General features: G+C 37.0%; 1 protein-coding gene across 1 annotated transcript in view; it reads left to right on the top strand.

Moving 5' to 3' along the window:
- LOC140154533 (E3 ubiquitin-protein ligase TRIP12-like) overlaps window positions 1-22,007 on the top strand; it is a 59,063-nt gene that overhangs the window by 7,700 nt on the left and 29,356 nt on the right. The window contains 17 exon segments of the mRNA XM_072177103.1: window positions 309-404; window positions 889-1,143; window positions 1,586-1,708; window positions 2,002-2,113; window positions 3,118-3,182; window positions 5,351-5,400; window positions 7,921-8,077; window positions 9,132-9,288; window positions 12,170-12,229; window positions 12,232-12,290; window positions 13,169-13,275; window positions 15,322-15,440; window positions 16,471-16,636; window positions 17,087-17,295; window positions 17,621-17,983; window positions 19,024-19,133; window positions 19,685-19,876. Coding sequence (XP_072033204.1) covers window positions 309-404; window positions 889-1,143; window positions 1,586-1,708; window positions 2,002-2,113; window positions 3,118-3,182; window positions 5,351-5,400; window positions 7,921-8,077; window positions 9,132-9,288; window positions 12,170-12,229; window positions 12,232-12,290; window positions 13,169-13,275; window positions 15,322-15,440; window positions 16,471-16,636; window positions 17,087-17,295; window positions 17,621-17,983; window positions 19,024-19,133; window positions 19,685-19,876 — 2,400 coding nt within the window.

The raw sequence follows: 22,007 nt of genomic DNA, 5'->3' as shown, positions 1-22,007 counted from the left end.
GATTTGGGTTGAATCTTTCTCAGAGGGTGTATTGTATTCAATTGGAGCTGCCTAATGTGTTCATTCCATTTGAAATTCATACTCCCCCGTGGAAGATATTTCTAAAATCTTACACAGGGGAGTGTGGATTTTAAATGGCATAGTCCAATTTTAAATATGATCTTTAGGTATAGTCAACTACTACACGGCAAGGTTGTACTGTAAAATAATCCCATGATTTGAAAGGTTTGTTATCATGTGATTGTATTGGCAAAATGTGCTAGAGCTAAACTGATTCTTGTTTGTTTACATGTTTGTTTGTTTACCAGATGAATCATGCTTGTCGGGCTCTGACCTACATGATGGAAGCCCTGCCAAGGTCATCCACTGTTGTCATGGATGCTATACCAGTATTTCTGGAAAAGGTAACAGATGGAAATTATGTTTTATTATTAACTATGTACATTAGTTGTAGTGTAAAATGTAGTTGTATTAATACTATATAGGCAAAAAGAGTCTGTTGCGAGGTTTATTATTTAATGCTTTATGAAATTTAAACTTGACATTGTTTAAGCAAAACAACAGTGTAACTTGGGATGATAGCAAAAATTAAACGTTGAACAAATGTTAAAGCCATTATAATGCAATACTGAAATTGTTTTGCTGTGATTTATATTGATATTTTTGCTTGCATTGAAAAGAGTGCATAAACAGTTCTAAGTTAGAAAAGTCCACATGGAGCAATATTTAGAAAAGGGGTGTTAATTAGGTAGATTAGGGTAATGATTTGATGGTCCATAATTATGAAAAACTGTAAAATCTTGATTTTAAAGCAATCTTTAGTTTGTTATGTTTTACAAATGCCATGCTTTTTACTTGTATTTATTTTCCCTCAATTTTCTTAAACAGTTGCAAGTTATTCAGTGCATGGATGTTGCAGAGCAATCTCTGACGGCTTTGGAGATGTTGTCCAGACGACACAGCAAAGCCATCGTGCAGGCAGGTGGCCTATCATCATGTCTGCTCTACATAGAGTTCTTCTCCATCACAGCACAGAGGAATGCTCTAGCTGTTGCAGCTAACTGCTGCCAGAGCATTGGCACCGATGAGTTCAATCTGGTGTCTGATTCATTACCACTACTCACAGGCAGGCTACAACACCAGGTATGTGAGCCCAGATTTAAAAGTCTTTGATTATTTCAACCATTAACTCATTAAGAAAAAGAATAAAGAAAGAGAGTGTGAAGACTGCATCTGTTTCAGCACATTCATACAGATAAGCAGATAAAGAAACACTTTATTTTACATTCTATTTAACATCAAAATAACAAAAGAATGCAGGAGATGTTTGAAAGCCTGATAGCATGAAAAGAAGACCAACTTAACATTAAAACAAAATTTTATATGAGTATGAAATTTCTTGCACAAATTTACAAGGATCACATACTGCAAAAAAATCTGGAATTATATAACATTGATAAGTAAATTTAATTTAGAGCGTAGAGATTTTATTTCGCTTAATTTAAAGTAAATAAAATGATATTGATAATGATATGATGTTTGATATTGGAAGTGACTTGACATTTTCTACCTTTTTCCATCGTAGGACAAGAAATCAGTTGAAAGTTGCTGCCTTTGTTTTGCTCGTCTCGTGGACAACTTCCAAAATGATGACAAGATACTGCAGCAGATTGCATCACTGGGGCTCTTGGCTAATCTTCAGCAACTGGTAAGAATTTGAATTGATGGAAAGGAGTCTTTTTTTTTTTTTTAATCACTGGAATTTATCTGTGGGTTATTGTTTTTTCTTTCTTGTTTAACATTAGTCTTGAAGTTCTTGGAGCCAATGTCATTTTGAACACATGAAATCTTGACCAAGGCCGCTTTTAATCAAGTAAAATTGCTGGGCGCTCACTTAAACAGTTACATTCTTCGTCTTGTGGACTTGTTGCAAGACCATCACCTGTTTGCTAGATTTGGCAGGCTAACTATTAATGACCCATCTGTATGTTTGTTTTGCAGCTGGTAGTGGCACCCCCTGTCATCAGCACAGGCACATTCATCATGGTGATACGCATGATGGCTCTTATGTGTTCCTGTTGTCCTCAACTGGCTGTGCAGCTACTTAAACAAAGTAAGAACCTAGCCGGGGAAGGTGGCAGAGGGGCATGTTGGGTTTTTATTTATTTAAATAGTTTAATCTGAAAGTAATCCTACTGTAGAAAATTGTCTGCAAATGCGACCATTTAAACTACAAGCATGTGGTGGTACACAATGTGAATATTGATTAATCTAGCCATTCAGGCCCTCCACATTTGCACATTCTCAATCTCCATGTGCAGTAAAAGAATGAAGCTACCTTCATTCTCAGCAGACCCAATGGAGTAAAATCAATGCCACCATGTTTGCGTGTCGCTCAAGGAGGCAACGTAATATAGCTCTGGCCCGGCAAACTTGGTTCTAAATGCATGGTTGCTTGCATTCTGCATGTATAACATGTTGAGTCGAAAATGTGCACTAAAAACGGCATGCGCAAAACTTTGGAACACTCGAGCCCAAATATGCATCTGATTCTTGCTGATAAATATTGGAGGTGCATTATCTGCCCTCCATGAGTGACCAATCAAGATGGCGGATTTACCATAGCATTATGTCGGGTGCAGTTATGAGTCTGTAATCTTACGATATAATATTTTTGAGTCGACCAAAAATTACATCTTTTAATGAATTGGGTTATAACTGGTAAAAAACTGTAAGCTCTGAGTAACAGGTCTTATTAAAAGTCTTACATGATCATGAATGATAAGCATCGGTTACATGACCAAACATAAAATATACTACTGGGGAGGACGGGTTAGTGTAGTGGTCTTATCACTCGCTTCTCACCACTGCAGCCTGGTTCAATTTCCTGTGTTGACACATGTGAGTTTGGTTGCCGATCCGTGTTCGTCCTCGCAGGTTTTTCTCCGGGCTCGGTTTCCTCCTGCAGACCTGTTCCTTTATCCCTGTCTCGTCATATTGGGTTGGCATCCCTTTAATTTAGTAGCCTCAGAGCACTATTGGGCTTTACCTGGCTTCGGCCAAATGTTATAAATAAATAAAATACATTGTCTCTTATTTCTTTGTTTATGCTCACAGATATAGCAGACACCATAGGTTATCTTTTAATGGGCTCATCAGAACAAGCTAGTCAAGAAATAGAGGTAAGAAATTGTTATATATAATTCACAACATTATTGGATGGATTAAGCTCAGTATGACAGGATTATCCTGAATAAATAGAATACATTTAGAAATTGGATTCACAAGTGAGACACATGTCGTCTGCTTGCAACCAGAAGTGGGTAAGTGCAATAGCTGCCATGTGTAGAGAAGTACAGTATACTGTGTGTAAATTGCCAAATGTTCAAATGGCAGCTATTGCACTTACCCACTTCTGGTACCGAGCAGTCGATGTAGAAGATTATGCAAATATGGAGCAAATTAAGGGGGAATAATACCCTGATTTTCATCAGTACCCTCTTCTTTTTTTTTTTTTTTTTTATGAACTACATAAATATGTTCATCATCTCATGTCCTAAACTTATAAAATATCTCTACCTACAAAGTGATTTTAAACCATTTTAGAAAATCATTTTAGCCCTATATATTTTTTTGTTTACTGTATCCAAGTAACTGAGATGTGTGTTTCTTAACAAACCATAATTTATTCTATTGAACATGTCCAAGTAGAATACATGAATAGAATACATTAAATCCTTTGTTATACTATCTATAGAAATGTACTCACTGATTATAACACTGAATAAATTAAATAGGCCTAATCTCTTCCACATAGACAATTTAATACTACGCCATGTATGTATCTTCCATAATGTGTTGTTAGGAAAAGAGATTAAAAAAGGCTATAAGGTCATCAAAGGTCAGGTTATAGGTCAATTGGTTCAGGTCAAATTCAGGCATCAATTCTGAATACATGTGATAGTCTGTGATATCATAAACTGGCCTCAAAAAGAAACTTATAATTTTTCACAAGGTCATATCTTGAAATCCTGTCCATCAAATTGAACCAAAATTACACACAGGTTTACTTCAATACTCTACTCTTAACACATGTCAGTAACCAAGCAGTTATGTAACTGACACAACAGCAAAATGCACTGACATGGAACAGCTTCCTGGACCACATTCACAGCCCAGCCCTGTTTCATGAAAAAAGTGTATGAAAAGCAGAAAGCAGCACCGTTTTATCATCTGTGCAAGGATCTTGTGTGCATTCTCACAGATTTTTTGTGCTGGGTGCCAAATGTTTGGCTGTGAAAGTGGAGGAAGTCCAGGAAGCTGTCCCATGACAGTACATTTTGCTGTTGTGTCAGTTGGACAACTGCTTGGTTACTGGTATGTGTTTTGAGTAGAGTATTAAAGTAATCCTGTGTGTAATTTTGGTTCATTTTGATTGACACTATTTTAAGATATGACCTTGTGATTCACAAGTTGTAAAAATTATAAGTTTCTTTTTGATATTAATAGGCATCAATTTTGATATTTTGTCTGTTACTGGATATATAATGGAAATGTGTGAGGTGGATATACTAAAATACCTTGGGATGTAAATGGTGAGTACAATTTAGATTGCCTAGTTGAGATGGATTGGGCAAATAAATATAAAATAGTTACCAAAATCACAAAAATGAAGCTTACGGAAAACTACCTAATATGGTGGTATAGGTGACAAAAAATACAATATTTTTCAACATTGCTGTAGTGTGGTTGTGATAACCTGTTACCTATGGCTTAATTAAGTTTCAGTGAAATAGTGTCGCAAGTTCAAAATACAAAATATAGCTCAACATTGAAAATAGAAGCATTTTAACCGGTTCGTTTTTGATAGTTGTGGAGCACCAAGTTCATGAAGTCATAAAAGAAATCAGGGACCACTTATTCCCATTTTACATATCAACATTATTTCCCTAATGTGTTAGCAACACATATCCAAAATTTTAACGAAATCCGTTGATAGTAAGCTTTCCAAAATGAAGTGAATTTAAAACATCAGTGATGTACCACTTTTTGGCTTATACCATTACAAGCATGTACCCGTCATTTATACTGATGCCACCAATTGAGCGAGAAGATTTGCCCCTTCATTTTGCATACCACTTTGTCCAATTTCTTTTTCTCATTTCTTCACAAAATGCAAAAAAAATGCAAACAAAATGCAATGGGTGTAGTACCCCCCTTAAAACAATATTTTCTGCATGATATCCTGGATGTTTCCAAACAGTTTTATCCTGGTAGTCTCATTTTAAACTAATGCTTTGTGAGAGCTTCATTGAATAGAGATGTTCATTTGTTGTATTTTTTTCCACAGCTTGTTGCCAGAACCCCACAAGAATTGTATGAAATTACGTCATTAATAGGGTAAGTTTTTATTGATTGTTCTTGTGAAATGACACTCTTTGTCTGGAAATCAGATGATCTATAATCCATTTGACTTCCTTGAGGGAGTGGTATCAGTGTTTGTGGGAGTTACTTTGTGTGTGTACATCTATAATCCATTTGACTTCCTTGAGGGAGTGGTATCAGTGTTTGTGGGAGTTACTTTGTGTGTGTACAGATGTATTGCCTTTAATCACCTGTTGAAGTATGCCAGTTTTTTGAGTCAACCAGGGTTGCCAAACCCGCGATTTCGGCGCCCAATTGGGCGATTTTCAACTTCCGTCCCGCGACAAAGACAGTGCTCCCGCGATTTCGCGACATTTGGGCGACTTTGAAAATCTCACCCGCGAAATGTATTAAATGTTGGGCGATTTGTGACAAAGCCGACTTCAAAACTTTTTGATCATGATTGCCAATTCTTTCCGATGGTCATTCAACAAAAGCACCAAACAACTAATTCAATAAACAAAAGTTACAAAACACTCCGTGATCAGTGTGCTTCCCATGACAATGGGATGCACAGGGAGGGGGGCTGGTTAATCGCATCACATGTTGTTGCTAAAGACCACTTGAGCTGGAGGATTATCCTTAGAATATTCCCATCTAAATACTCACAAGTGGTTTAAGACGACTTTCGACTTACGTAGCTTCTTAGTGTCAGCGGGTGCCAAGTTCAGTCTACTTCAACATAAGTTTTGGTGTTTTTTTCGTTGGCGGCAGTTCTTTTGAAATAAAAATGTTTAAACACCTACCGCACATTTTCTTTTAAAAGCGGCATGATGATCAAAAAAAAAAAAACCGGCCGTTTTGAATTTGATTAAAAATAGTACATGCACATGTTGTTATCACTCAGCTGAAGGCAAATATTTGTAGGCCTATCCCCATTGCAATGAATGGCATGTCTATTAATTAATTTGTTTGTTTTCCTGGCATTTTTTAAAATAATTTTTGTTTTTTTGTTTGTAATTTGTTTCAGCATTTCCCAAAAATTAAAAAGATAGTGCAGAACCCCATCAAAAGTCAACATTTTATTTTCCTTGCAGTTAATTTTTTTCTTACATTTTTGAAAATGTTTGTTAGTTTTTCATTATTTCAATTTGCAGTTTAAACATTTTTTTCTTTCAATATTGTTAGTTTATATATTTCCACAAAATTCACAAATAAATTTTCCTTACAGTAGGCCTAGGCCTATAACAAAAATCAGTTTTTGTTAGTTTTTTCAGCATTAAAAAAATAGAAAGAAAGGGTGTAGAACCCCCTGAGCCGTCTTTTTAATTTTTTCTCTCTTTTTTTATAACGTTTTTCATTTTTTGTTAGTTTTTTATAATTTATTTCAGCTTTTCCCAAAAATTCCCAAATAAAGGGGGGTATAGAACCCCTTCAAATCGACTTTAAATGTTTCTTCAACTTTTTTTGTTTAATTTTTTTTTCCAGTTTTTTCAGTTTTTGTTGTTTTTAGAATTTATTTCAGCATTTTCCAAAAATTCAAAATAAAACGGGGGTGTAGAACCCCCTAAATCGACTTTAAAATTTTGGGCGATTTTTTTTGGCTATTTGGGCTACATTTCATGGCTAATACCCGCGACTTGGGCTAAAAAGTTTTGGCAACCCTGGAGTCAACAAGCACAAGTTAAATACAACGCACACTGGAGCATGCACTGAAGTCACTCTCTTGTTGAAGCCGATAGACTAGTGTTTTGTGTGTTAAATGTTAACTTGATCAAATTAGCTTGCAAGCAAAAAAAAACTTACTCTGGATTTGTTTATTGTCTATCATATGAGCATTACTCCAGAATATAACACGTTTTTGGATGTGATTTGTTTAAGATTAGGGTAAGGGGTAAAAGTTATGGTTTTGGTTAAACAGTGAAAGATATTCTGGAGAACTCAAATTGAAATTCAGGCAACACTCATAGTACTCATCGACAAAATCACTGATATCAGACATCATTTTCTGAGGAAAATCGATATTATATCCAAGTTGCCGATAATGAAAAAAAGGTATCGAAAAATCAAGGGATGAACAAGTAGCAGATGGATATCATGTATTGGGTGAATTTAGAAGATGCGAATAAAATTGGGAGAAAAATTGATTTATCGATTTTTATCGATATTGAGTAGCCAATATTTTTATTATTCCTGACATAGACGGTCCTTAACTCAGCTCTTCATATCTGGTATGTTCACCCCCTGAGCACTACCTGCCGATCTAACATTTTTTTTTTTTTTTTTTCTTTATTCATTTTGCTTTTAGATTAAACAGGACAAAAGACAAATAACTTGAGAAAAAATCTAACATTGCCTCTTATTGGTCAATTACATGATATCTTCCCTTTAATCACCAATCAGAATGGAGCTTTGCAAATAATTCACCCCCATTTTTGTGTGGGGAAATTATTCTAACAATGTTGCTGATTGGTCCAATTGATAATGAAAACTTCTTTTTGGCCAATCAGCAGGTAGTTCTCATGGGGTTAAACATATTTTACTCATGATTTTCAGGGAACTAATGCCTAGACTACCAAGTGATGGAATATTTGCAATAGATACAATGTTAAAGAAAGGTAACAGTCACATTGTGGATGCAGCTATATGGCAGTGGAGAGATGATAGAGGCATGTGGCATCCATATACACACATCGATAGCAGAATCATTGAGGTAAGCTACTCTAATCTGACGGAGGTTTTTACACTTGCATTCACACTCACATTTACACTCGCTTTCATACTCGTATACCTAAGGCAGGGATAAAGAGCCCCCATAAAAAAAAAAAAAAAAGGAAGGCTCAACTTTTGCAGGAGTCTATGAAAAAGGTCCGGTTTGAGTCCCTCTGACGCTACATCTGCCCTCCTCAGCTTCCATCATTAACTGTTCACACTTACTGACATCAGCGTCAGAGGAGCAGTATTTTGTACACAACTGTTGCACCTTTACTGCTAAAACGTTCACACTTATTGACGTCATTGTCTGAGAGGAGCAATGTTTTGTACATAGCAGTTTCACCTTAACTGCTAAAACATAGGAAAGTGTTTGTGTTTGATAAATAGTCTATAAATAGCACACAAAAATCTTATTTTGCTTTAAGCTTACTTTCAGCTTCAAAAAGAACAATACAGTTTTAATTTTCACTTTGTGTAGTAGTACAAATGAACTGAAACAGCAGCCCTCGAATTAAGGATCTGAAGGGGCACGGCAACTTTTTTAGGGCAAGTTGATAATTGCCTTGGATTTTCACTGAAAAGGCAAGGCAGCACGGCAGTTTGTAATATTTCAAGAGGACATCATGGCAACTGTTGAAAATTTGAGAAGGGCACCAAGGCAATTTCTCAAAAGTGAAGAAAACACACACAAACATAGATAGATGATTTTATAATTAAGGGGCAGGGCTGGGGCACCGGCGCAACTTCATTAGTGGGCACGACAAGTGACTGCCTTGGGTAAAGGACATATTTTGAGGGCATTACGGCAGTGGGGATGGGCATTGGGCACCCACGGCAAAATGCCATGGGTGCCGTGGGTTAATTCGAGGGCTGTGAAACAGGAAGTTATTTCAAACTTGATTTTTTTTGGCAATGTTGATTATAATGAGCAAAAAAGAAAATCGGTGAGATTATTTTATCCACATTCACGAAATAAGATCACCTTTCAGAAGTCATTTATATCACAAGATCAGAGGTTGAATTAGCGTATTAACTCCTTTTTTATTTTGTAGGCTGCACATCAGTCAGGAGAGGATGAGGTATGCCTGTCTACCATGGGTCGTGCCTATACAATAGACTTCAATGCAATGCAGCAAATTAACGAGGACACCGGCACAGCGAGACCTGTGCAGAGGCAACCAAACCCAGCCAATCTATCTTCCAATTCAGGTACATTTTACAATTACGGAGGAAAACAAAGAGCACAATGAAAAAGCCCCAGAAAAATCTTAGATATTCACATGAAATTTTTCAGGCATCAGAACTGCAATTGTGGTCAAAATGTTTTGAGACACCTATGAAAAAGTTACACTGTATTATTGCCGTATTTCCGTTATTTTTAATATGCTGAAATGCCATTTTGTTTGGTGTCAAGCCTAAGCCCTTTACTAATCTCCCATCCCTCCCCCTTTCCCTCCAATCAATGTTGGGTACTACAAGCTGGGCATGAGCAACATTACAAAATTCAACATTGATCAGGGGAATGGGAGGCTCATTTATGTCACCCAGTGCTGTACGGTGCGACCATTTTAGGCGCATTGGCGACCAGATTTTTTCGAATGCGACTAAACCTTCAATCCCTGGCGCCAATGGCGACCAACTGTTGAAGCTTTTAATCGCCAGCAAATGCAAAACATGTACATAACATAGCATTCAATAGTGGGAATGTACGGCTATGCATTATTATGACGTCTCAATGGGGACTTTCTAGAAAACATATAGGCCTACACTGTACATGCTGTGTATGGAGTATGTAGCATTCAATGGGAATGTACATAGATTGAGTACAGCAGCTATGAACATTCAACACCCATGGCTGTGACAGGGAAGCCCCTGGTCATAAAGTATTCTCTATGTATTGCGTGCAGTCAATAGGCCTATAGGATAGGTCAAAAGATTTAATCGTACTCAAGATGGCATCAAAATCAAAAAGAACTTTGAATTTGATGGACCTTTTGGGGAACAAGGAGAAGGAGGATTAAACAATTAAATCAGGGAATCCAACAGCAGATGATATGAATCTAGGGGAACCTGGAACTGGAAATGGAAGTAAGCCTAGAAAACTCAAAATTGAGCGTAATTTAAGCCATTGTGGCAGAATGACTTTGAGTGGTTGGAATATGATGAGTTGGCGCCTCAGTTTTACTTGGGAGCAAAATTTGGGCGCCTAAATTTATAAAGTTAGGAGCCATTGGCTCCTCAATGAGTTTTTGCACCGTACAGCACTGATGTTACCCTATTGAAAGTGTTCCAACTCTTTTGACAAACAGTGTAGATAAAAATTATATTAGTCAGAAAAACAAACAACATGTGCACTACCAAATTTGTTTAGGAGATATATAAACGTGGTCAAACATTTTTTAAATGTTTTTCTCAGTCATCTTGTAAATGCATCCCCTTGTTGTGTGTTCTACCCTCAAAGGAGTTTACAGCATTGATTGGCGGAGGAAAGGGAGGGACTGTCAGTTTGGAGAAAGTTTCAAGAAAAATAGTTGCTTTTTTCCAAGCACTTATAACCAAAGATTTTAGTCTTTAGTATTTGAATAACAAGTCGGTTTACTGGAGGTGACCTGTCCTGTCTAAGATAGTATAAATAGTTAAGTCAATATAAATAGTTGTAAAGTTCTTACATCTCAGAGAAATATATTTTTGGCCCCCACCAGGTTCACAGTTTGCTCTCAAATAACCGGGTCCACTTTTTTCTGCTGGACCCATTCAGTTCCCATTTAATTGATTTTAGTGGGTCCAAATTGCACTTATGTACGAAACTGCAGAAACACCCGTAAATGTGCGCAAACGATAAATATTAAAGTATGCCGAAAACTTACCAAAGTCGAGTCAAATTACTTGCAGTGATCGGCCGACTTTCTCATAAAGAACTACAATTACTACCTAATAACATGCACTACTTTAATCATCTAAATTATTTGGTTATTTTGTTATATTTGCTCGGTTGAAATACAACTACCGCAAAAACGTGTTTTCGCGATGTCACCAGGAAGATGTCACCAGGAATTGAACGTGTTTTGTTGACATTATTATTGTAACATAATATTTGCACGATCCGAAAAAAAAATCGCAAGTCCACCTCTTCCACAGTTCCCCTCATATCACTGATCAAATATCTGTGCATGAAATAGCGATGAGGTGTGTATCACATTCCAGCGATTTTTGTAATTGTATGTAATTTATGAATGAAAAGTTGTTAAAAAAATGTGCTGTGAGCTGATTGAGCACAATGACGATCTATGATGATATTTTCTATTTCTTGGATGGGATTTTTTCCGGCACAGCCTGCTGGACCCATTCAGGTTACATAATCTTACTTTTTCCGGGTCCAGTGAGTTCAAAAAGCGTCCTGGATAAACTCTGAACCCTGGCCCCCACACATATGTGGGGCTTATGTTATCATCCAAATGGTTGCCTGGTTGTTTGTTTGTTTGTTTGGCTGTCTGGGCAGAAGCAAATCCACTGCCCAGCTGCAACGCAATAACCGATCAACTTCATTATTATGTCTTCAGAATCTTGCATCCTATACCATTGTACATAACCTAGCTGTCCGATAAATTTGTGTATCGGTCTGTAACCTCTTCATAGAGTGTATAGTTCATATACTTTACATGCAAAAGTCACCATGTATATCTCTTTTAGTGTGATTTTTTTGCCATGCCATGACCAAAAATCACATTCTTCACCAAAAAACACATTTTTGACCAAAAATCACATTTTGACCAAAAATCACATTTTTGACCAAAATCACATTTTTCACATTTTATAAGCAAAATCATGTTTTGACCAAAAATCATGTTTTGACCAAAAATCATGTTTTTGACCAAAAAAGATTCGGAAGATATAATAATGATAAAATTGGACGGATACTTTCGCATGATACCTGAATTTATCGATCTCGCTGGAGTTTTCAAATATTACCAAAAATCACACATTTTTGACCAAAAATCACATTTTTGACCAAAATCACATTTTGACCTAAAATCACATTTTTGTCCTGTTGGTCATATCATACATTCTGTGTTTCCCTCTTTAACCAAAGGCTCTACAACAAGTGTGACAAAAGAAGATGCCCGTGCCACCTTACTCCAGGAGGACAGTGATCTGGCATAGCTTTTATCAAAGCACTCTTTGCTGTCTTGTATGAAGTTTACAGCTCATCGGTAAGTTGCTCTCAATATTTTGTTTGTATTTTGTTTCATGTTAAAATATGGCACAGTACCCAGCTGTACTGTATTGTCTCATGTAACATGGGCAAGAACCAGTCAAATTAAATGAAAAACAAAAATTGAATACATGAATACAAAACCCACCCAAGTCCATGGGAAGTGATTTTGAGAGAAAAACTTGTGTATCATTTTAATTCCTTCAGTTAGATTTACCTGGTCAATATGGTAAGTGTTACGTGCAAATGAGTGGATTAAACTGTATTAGATATGACGATTAGCATTTAAGGGACTTCGTGGGGTTCATTTTAAATGCTGGACTTGGGTGGTTTTTTAATCATATACAAAGACAACAATGTTGGAATGAGATTACCACTAGTAAGATAATACAAAATAAAGCACACAGGTGTGTATAATGTTGATAAGCATTCTGCCATGTAATATAAACCACACACTTTCCTTTTTATTTTTTAAACCCATTTTTTTCTTCAAAAGTCACTCTCCAGCAATGAATGTATTTCAAGTGGACTTTTATACATACTGGATTTCAATCAATGTGTTACAAGACTCAAATCATGGAATTGGGTGGTTCTTTCATACATGCTATTTTTCACATGCTCAATAGACACAGAGGATGAATTTGAGTTGTTCTGTCATACATATGACAGGCCTATGTATAGCAACAATTTCCCATGCTTAACTCAATGTGGCCAAAGTATGGGACTTGGGTGGGTTTTGTATTCATATATTCAATTGTTTAAGAATAAATTTTCATTCACATTAAATTTATAATCACTTCTGCAAAACAGAAAGAGAATTTCTACACTTATACGAGAAAATGATGTATTTTTAAATTGGATGTGTTTTGTTTACAGGCTGGTCCAGCAGTAAGACACAAGTGCCTGAAAGCAATATTACGTATGGTGTACTTCTCCAATCCTGATCTGCTAAAAGATGTGCTCAAGAATCATGCTGTGTCAAGGTATTTCAATAGTTTGCCTCTTATTTGGTATATGTGGCTTGGCTGTGTGGGGGGCATTTGTTTTCACCTACAAACATGGACTTTGAATCCACACTTATGTTGTGAAAAAACACACATAGCGAACCATGGACGTCCACGGTCATAAGACAGTGGCAGGGGGTGCTATACAGCATAACCTTGCATGGTCGTACCTCTATCGTAGGTGTAATACCTCTATCGTAGGTGTAATACTAGGTCCACGTTTGGATTATTCTGTATGTGTGAGTCCACGGTTTCACTGTTAACAACTACACACGCAATTCGGGTCCACGTTTGTCGGTGAAAACGTGTAGGGGGTGTGTGGGGGAGGGGTGTTTGTGTACGGGGGATGTTGAATCACCAGACAAACTGAGTGGTATAATCAATATATAGCAAGAATTTCATAGCTTATCTATAGCCAGGAGGTCTGTTGTTACATTTCACTGGGAATATAATGTTCATATTGTCACAAACCCCTCACGGAAGTATCCTGAGGCAGTGGTCCTAAAATATCTAAAGCTATGCGTTCTAATGGTGCGCCAACTTGACAAAGTTTCCCACCGCTGCCACCATTTATGTCACAAACCCCTCACGGAAGTATCCTGCGCCTCTCGAGCCACTTCCGGTCCTGCCGGGACTCGAACCCACGACCCTGGGTTTAAGAGGCGGCCGCTAGCCTATAGACCAAAGAGGACTTCCCGTCAGGTCTATAACACTAACGTATTTATACCTCCGTGACAATATGAGAGTGTATGACCAATCCTCACTTCACTTTGAATAATCCCTTCCAAAAACGATCCCCTATTTAGATATTAGATACGGAAAAAATTGCATACTCGGCAGTGGGGTTTGACCCCCACCCTTTTTATTTTACCCCCACCCTTTTCACTGAGGCACCCTTTATACTGAAAATTCCTGACCCCACGCTTTTAACTGAGGCACCCTTTATACTGAAAATTCCTGACCCACCACTTTTTGTATCCATTGATGAAGTCCATACTCGGCAGTGGGGTTTGACCCCCACCCTTTTTATTTTACCCCCACCTTTTTACTGAGACACCCTTTATACTGAAAATTCCTGGCCCCCACGCTTTTTACTGAGGCACCCTTTATACTGAAAATTCCTGACCCCACCACTTTTTGTATCCATTGATGAAGTCACACGCATATTCAAGTAAATCAAGTATGCGAATTCTGCACCTATTTCACACATGCTAGTCCGATGTTTTTCTCTCCATGAAGTTGATACATTATGTGAACAATGCAAATTTTATTACATTATAATGCATAACTGTACTTTTATGGCGTCCAAATGTTGTTCTTGTCATGAACTGATTCGTATCTCGCGTGCGCTCTGTGACTTATATCCTACCCTTCTTCGCTCAATCAATTATGCATATGATTAATGACGTCACTCATACATACGATCGATGTAAAGAATTTAACTACCACACATCGTAACACGTCATGGAAAAAATCGGACATTTGCATATCACGGAAGGGCTTCCGGGGAGGATATTGTGCTGGTCTGGACTCACGTAAACAGGCGCTTGCATCAAATGGAATTTTATCTTGCGCAGGTTTGGCGATTTTTCTTGGAATTATGATTGTTTTAACATTCAATAAAAATATACTGCAAGCTGAAACAAGCCCATGCTTTTTATTTTATTCCCACGCTTTATACCATTCCACGCTTTTTACCCAAAAAGTTTAAACCTCCACGCTTTTACCAATTTTCAGAATTTCGAACCGGCACGCATTAAAAAGCGTGGACTGCCGAGTATGAATTGGTACCAGTAAATGGAGTTTCCCTCAAGTTCCATCACACATGTTTTCTTCTCACTTCATCAACTTTGGACAGTCCATGATCTCTTCATATGCAATCAACTAGAAATATCCTAAATATGCAATTGAGCCCTAGATTGGAAAAGTTAATATCAGCATTGTTAAAAATGAATAGAGTGTAAACTACTTGATGAAATTCAAGATGGTGACATAATATAATCCCCTCTGTTATTTTTTTTGCAGTCATATAGCAGCAATGATGTCCTCTCATGATCTCAAAGTTGTAGTTGGAGCATTGCAAATGGCTGAGATACTGATGCAAAAACTACCCGATATATTCCATGTGTACTTCAGAAGAGAAGGTATGTTTTAATTGATATGTGGTGCACAATACTCAGGACAAAGGGCCATGTTGATGGAAGAAATTATTAGGCTGTTCACTGCTTCAGTGGCTTATGATCGACATCTGAAATTCACTGAGCTACTGCAGACAGGTAGTGATTCAGGCAAGAACCACTACCACCAAACTGGATATCTTATCAGTGAAAGGGCGACTTTATAGGCATGACAAAGTATTTATAGGGTATTGCCCCTCATTAAATCAAGTAGAATCTCATCTTTCATAAGCTACTCGTATGTACAATATTCCTGACACAGCTCTATGGGTAACCTTGCTTTGTAATAATCGATCATTACGGTGTGCAATTGCATGTGTACTCGTATGTGTCTTGTTGAAGTAAACACACAAGAAATAAGTCCCCCTCTCAACATTTCATCATAACATTGTAAGGTTTCGTTTTGTACCAATAATACGAACTTTGAAATAATTATATGGCAGTTTACTAAGTGTTGTGTGAAAATGAAAGATATGTCCATGATTCAGGGCTGAATGAGCCCAAATTGAAGATAAAAACTGCCCTTTTCAAAAGTCACAAAGTAGGCCTATGCTTGTCACAAAAGTTGATTCATGGCTTGTTACTAATGGAAAAACCCATGTGGTTGAGTGCAGTTTAAAATTCTCACCAAGTGAACATTTACTCTAATGTGTATCGATTCTTGATCATTCAATCATGCAAATCCCCTTCTTGGTGCAGAGTTCAGCACAGTGAGTTGCAAATTGGCCAGTCCCATTCCTTGTCCCAATACACATTTCAGTTATACTTAGTGACTTTTGGAAAGGGCAGTTTTTGTCTTTAATTTGGGCTCATTCAGCCCTGAAGTCATGGACATCTTTCATTTTCACACAACACTTATTAAACAGTCATATAATTATTTCAAAGTTAGTTTTATTGGTACACAGTTTTATTTTACGATGTTGTGACAAAATTTTGAGAGGGTGACTTATTTCTTGTGATGTGTTTGTGACAATATAACATGATTGTGTGTTGACAGGTGTGATGCACCAGGTGAAGCAATTAGCAGAGGCACAGGTGGATTCTGACTCCTCACCACCAATCAAAGACAAGATTACAGCCGCACCTGGACCATCATCATCAGACACACCAAGAGATCCAGCTGCTATTGATGTGGGTGTGGACTTTGACACTCCTCCACAAGGGTAAGTGGGGTGTGTTTATATGGGGTGTGCATGTGTATGTAAAACGAAGTTGCTAACATTGTTTTAATTTTTTCTTCATAAAGATATTTTCTGTTGTAGAATTAAAGATTTGTAATAAATAAATAGACATCTATATAGCGCCTTTCACATGTATATATTTTGATTTCCACCTATATAAATATGGACAATTTCTACTACACCTGCAACAAACCCAGTGGATCAGATATGATCTGTTTTGTGTAGATAAAAACAGCGTTTTGTGAAACAACATGCATAAATACAGCATATAAGCACAAATCTGAGCAATAAGTATACCGTAATGTTACCAATTAAATCTGTGTTCCATGATTTTGAACCCTTTGTATCTCTATACAATAAGCAAACTAGGATGCATCGTAAAACAAAATAGACTTTGTTACAAGGTGCAACACACTGAATTATGTCTTACAGGAGACTAAGCGATGTTCTGAAATGGAAGCGCCCTCCAAAGCGGACTGTTGGACGCAAGAGCGAGGATGCGAGTGCAGACGAGCCATCGTCTTCTCCATTTGATGTGTTGGATGCTCAAGGCAGGCTAGGTGGTGTGTCTGTTCCAATTCCTCCACCTTCCAAGACTCCTACTGGTAGACCATCTAGTAGTAAAGGCAAATCGGCATCAGGTATGTATAGACCATGATCAGGTATATAGTCCATGTTGCTTCCTCAAGATAGTGACGTCAGTGCGTGCTCCGGAGCGTGTAGTATTAAATTTCACACAGTGACTCAAACAATTGGTGTTTACATGGTATTTTTCTAATCTCATTGATTAATTTGATTAAACTGAAGGCTATGTTGTACAATACAATACGCCACACACAAGTGGCATACCAGAGTCTTAAATTGTGCCAAACTGACCCAGATTTTTCTAAAGGTGATGAAGGTAGTTCAACTTGATGCTAATATTTTGTTCTTTCATGAATGTTCTCACCATTTGTTCTCCTTTAGGCAAAAACTCTGGTGCCACATCACGGTCCTCATTCCTGGCAAGCTTGAACCCGTCACGTTGGGGGCGCTCCGGCAGTAGTAACGCAACTGTGGGTAGCAGTAGCAACAGCAGTTCACCTAGTAGTCACCATAGTCCATCTGCTGAAAGCAAAGCAACCAAAGAGTCCAGTCAGCATCGTAGTGGCAGCAGTAGCCATGGACACCATCATCATCACCACGGGAGACACGCTGATAGAGCAGCTGCTGGCAGTGATAGTATAGGGACACCTGTTATGGCTACCATAGGAGCGCATGCAGTGATGGGGAGCAGCCAGAGTAGTAGTAATCAAAAAGAGAAAGTCAAAGCTTGGATCAAAGATCAATGTAAGTTGAAATGACTGTCTAATTGTTCGTTGGGTGTATACAAGCTTGAAGTGAATGCAGACAGATAAACAATCACGCTGATTGGCTTATCAACAAATAATGACAACAAGATGGTTGACCCATTGGTCATTGACTGATCATCGAGCACATAGGAGTGGAGACTTTGCCTCTTCTGCACACACAATGATCACCAGCGTGTATCTGAAACTCTGGTGAATTAAGAAATTTACTTTACATCTTGGCAAATCAATAAGGTGTCACAGAAGTACATGTAGTCATTGATTATTTGCTTGATTTTATTTTTGTTTGTCAAGACTAGTTTGTTGATAACTGTTAGATTTTGATAACAGGGAAACATTAAATTCATCAACAAAGAGTAACAAAAAAAGTGTTGAAAGAAAATCTTTGGCCATGCAATTTATAGTTAATGAAATCTGAATACACACTGAAGTCACTTGAGAATTAACAGACTTAAGCCAATTTGACTTGAGATTATTGAACTTACTTTGTGTTTCAAACTTTTAATTATTTTTCATATCCCTGATTATATCAGCATGATGTAGTTAAGATTTTTTAATAAGGCCCTTCGCACTTGATTATTAGTTTCCTTTACCGCCCGCGTCCATAATTGAAAATCTCAAAATAATTAGTTATTTTATTTTTATTTCCAATTTTCTCCTTTAAAATAACTTTCAACTACTTCTACTTGACATTTTCTGACTTTAATAATATCAACAATAATGATGAATGAACAAAGAGTACAACTCCACCTTCACTTATTTATAAAATCAAATATTGTTGTGAAATAATTAAATGCCCGCCCTTGTCTTAACGAGTCGATAGTTGCTTGTAATAGTTCAAACCAAATAAAGAAAATAAAATAAAATTAATAATTAATAATTAAAAGTCACCTCGTCCCTTTTTCAAAATCTTAAACAGGAAACTAATAATCAAGTGCGAAGGGCCTAATAGGAAACTAAACAATAACGAAATAAAAGAAGTAATGTTTGTCACTTTTCTATTTTTTCTTGTTGTTGCAGCTGGCAAGTTTATTACACAGTACTTTGGTTTGGAGCATCAGGGAGATAGCCACCCAGCACTAGATCTTCTTAACAAACTATGCACGGCTGTAGATGAACTTATACTGGATGTAAGTAATTCAAATCACTCTCTCAAAACTTATATGCTCATACAGCATGTGAAGAACATGGTGATAGTCAACCATCTTAATTAGTGCATTATTAAAAAAGCTATCAGATGAATACAATTTTTGCTGATATCGCCCTGCACTACAACGTTTATGTGGCTCCTATGCATTTAACCATATTATGCTGATCACTCGCACCGGTAAGATTATTATCTTTGAAAGGAGCGGTATTGTATCCAATTTATGATAGCAGATGTACACAAGTGATGAGTGCAACCTGATCTAGTCTTGTATTCATCTATTGCTATGGTAGTTGATCCAATTATGATGTCACTTATACAGCGAATTGTGAGCTTTTATTCAGACGTTGATCTCCATATATTCATAATAGTCGGTGTAGACATGACTTTCTGGTAGCGACTGATCGCCTTCTAAAAAAGCTGAAGTAAGAAACCCAATAAATAACTGCTTGCAATATCGCCATGCTGGAAATGAAAAGCAAGTTCCCATAATCACATGTAATCAAACTTTTTGTTGCCTTTTCTACATTGCAGAGAGACCATGGGTTGGAAATCTTGCAAGAGATTGCCGACATCTTGGCCAATTCGGACGTGTCACCTTTTGAAATCCTACACAGTGGTTTGGTGGGCAAGCTGCTCTCATACCTAACCTCTTCAAGTGACAGAGATGGTGTGGGTAGAGAGGGAAGAGTCAAGAGATTCCTACATGTGTTCCTTAATTGTCCTGTAAGTATATATTGGGCTATTCCAATTGAAATCAACACTGCCTGTGGAAGATTTTGGAAATATCTTCCACAGGGGTCCAAAATCTTCCACAGGAGGAGTATGTTTTTCAAATGTAATTGGTCAGGGTTAATTATTTTGAAACCCATACTCCCCCTGTATTATGATTTTACTTTATCTTCCACAACTGGAGTAAGTATTTCAAATAGAAGTTACCCAATTGTCTATTCTATTCAAAACTCATACTCCCTCTGTGTAAGACAAGCGAAATCTTCCACATGGGTGTGGATTTTAAATGGAACTGCCCATTATAATGAGTTGTGCCCTAGATTGGTGGGAATTATTTTATGCCTCAGTCAAATGAAGTGTTCACATGCAAATCTCATTTTGAGTTATAGACAAATATAACTTGTACAATATAACAAACATAATTAGAAAATATGTGCTGTTTTTTTTATCACAGTTTCAAAAATATGCATTGGATTTACAATTTAAAAAAAATCTTTACCCAGAGCAGCCAGCGGACATAAATGTTGAAAAAAACCCCAAAACAAAACAAAAAAACCAATGCATCTGGCCAGATTCGAACCGGCGACCTTCACATTACTAGTACGATGCTCTAGCCAATTGAGCCACAGAGGAACACTGGAGAAGAGTGGAAGGTTTAAATCTATAGGTATTAGGTTCGAATGATGTGGCTCAATTGGCTAGAGAGTTATGCTAGAAATGCGAAGGTCGCCGGCTCGAATCCGGCTAGATGCACTGTTTTTTTCAACATTTATATGCGCTGACTGCTCTATGTAAAGATTAAACAAGTACCGTCGGATCCGTAGCGGTCGTTGCGGGACAAGGAATTCAATTTTGCAGTGTTGGTGTCTTTGAAGCAGGTTCAAGTTTGTAAAATTTCAACAACAAAATTTCGGAAAAAAAAAAATTAGGAAAAAAAAAAAAATTTCGGAAAAAAAAATTCAAAAAAAAAAAAATTCAAAAAAAATTTGGAAAAAAAAAAAATTCAGAAAAAAAAAAAAAATTTCGGAAAAAAAATTTCAAAAAAAAAAATTTGGAAAAAAATTTAAAAAATTTCAATTTCCTTAATTCTCTTCAAAAAAAAAATCCCAATTTCCCTTAATTCTCTTCAATTTCCCTTAACTTCCTCAATTTCCCTCATTTTCCCAAATTTGGAATGAAACTTTTTCCAGTATGGGGCGGTATAGGCCCTCCCCTCACCAAGTATCATAGCCATGCGACAAACAATGTAGACGTAACAGCATTTTTTAGCGTTTGTTACTAACGGACTAACGGACGGACGGACGGACTAACAGACGGAGAGACATGGTGACTTATAGAGCTGCTACCCGCAGCTAAAAATAATTAAAAAAATTTGTTCATCCTATCACCCAGAGAACTAAGTAGATAATTTTCAATACATTGGATTTGTTAAGCTAGCATTGTAGGGCAGATGTAAAAAGTTTGAAAACGCCTGAACTCTTCAAATTGTATGGGGTAAGAACTTGTTTTGGCAAATAAAAGAGGACAAAACAAAGGAAACAACAAGTGCAAGGCTGGTGGTGACAGTAAGTCGGGTGTCATTAGTACGGATTAAAAGAAAGTTGGATAAACATCAACTGAAATGAATCAAATGAGATTTAATTCATTATAGGTTAATAGATGCATATCACTTGTTGGGAGTGAAATTGGTACAAAACAAACTTGTGCATTATTGTGTACAGTGATAAACATGTATTAACCTATTTCATACACAAGAAAAAAAGTCCCATGATTTTACACAAGAAAAAGTTCCATAATTTTTTTGTGCTATTTTTATGACAAAATTGTCACGAAAAATGTCGGAAAATACAAGTAACTTGCATCAACCGGCAAGAAAAATGAACACGTTTGAAAGCACTGCGTGTAGTATGCGGAGTGCTGGCCTGAGCATTATACAGAATTAATGCATGGTTCACATTTTTCTAATGTTTGGTTCTTGCTATCTAGGAGTGTATGAATATGGATTGATCAGTGAATTTGCATTGGGCAAATAATTGTCATCACAGGAGTCCTATACCAAAATATTGAGCATCTTTTCACCAAAAATATTGTCTGGTTACAAAACAAATCATCTTTTTGTTTGCTT

This window comes from Amphiura filiformis, chromosome 6, assembly GCF_039555335.1.
Source record: "Amphiura filiformis chromosome 6, Afil_fr2py, whole genome shotgun sequence".
In the NCBI taxonomy this organism is placed as follows: Eukaryota; Metazoa; Echinodermata; class Ophiuroidea; order Amphilepidida; family Amphiuridae; genus Amphiura; species Amphiura filiformis.
Note: the sequence above shows the minus strand (reverse complement) of the source record. Positions and strands in the feature narration are given on the sequence as shown.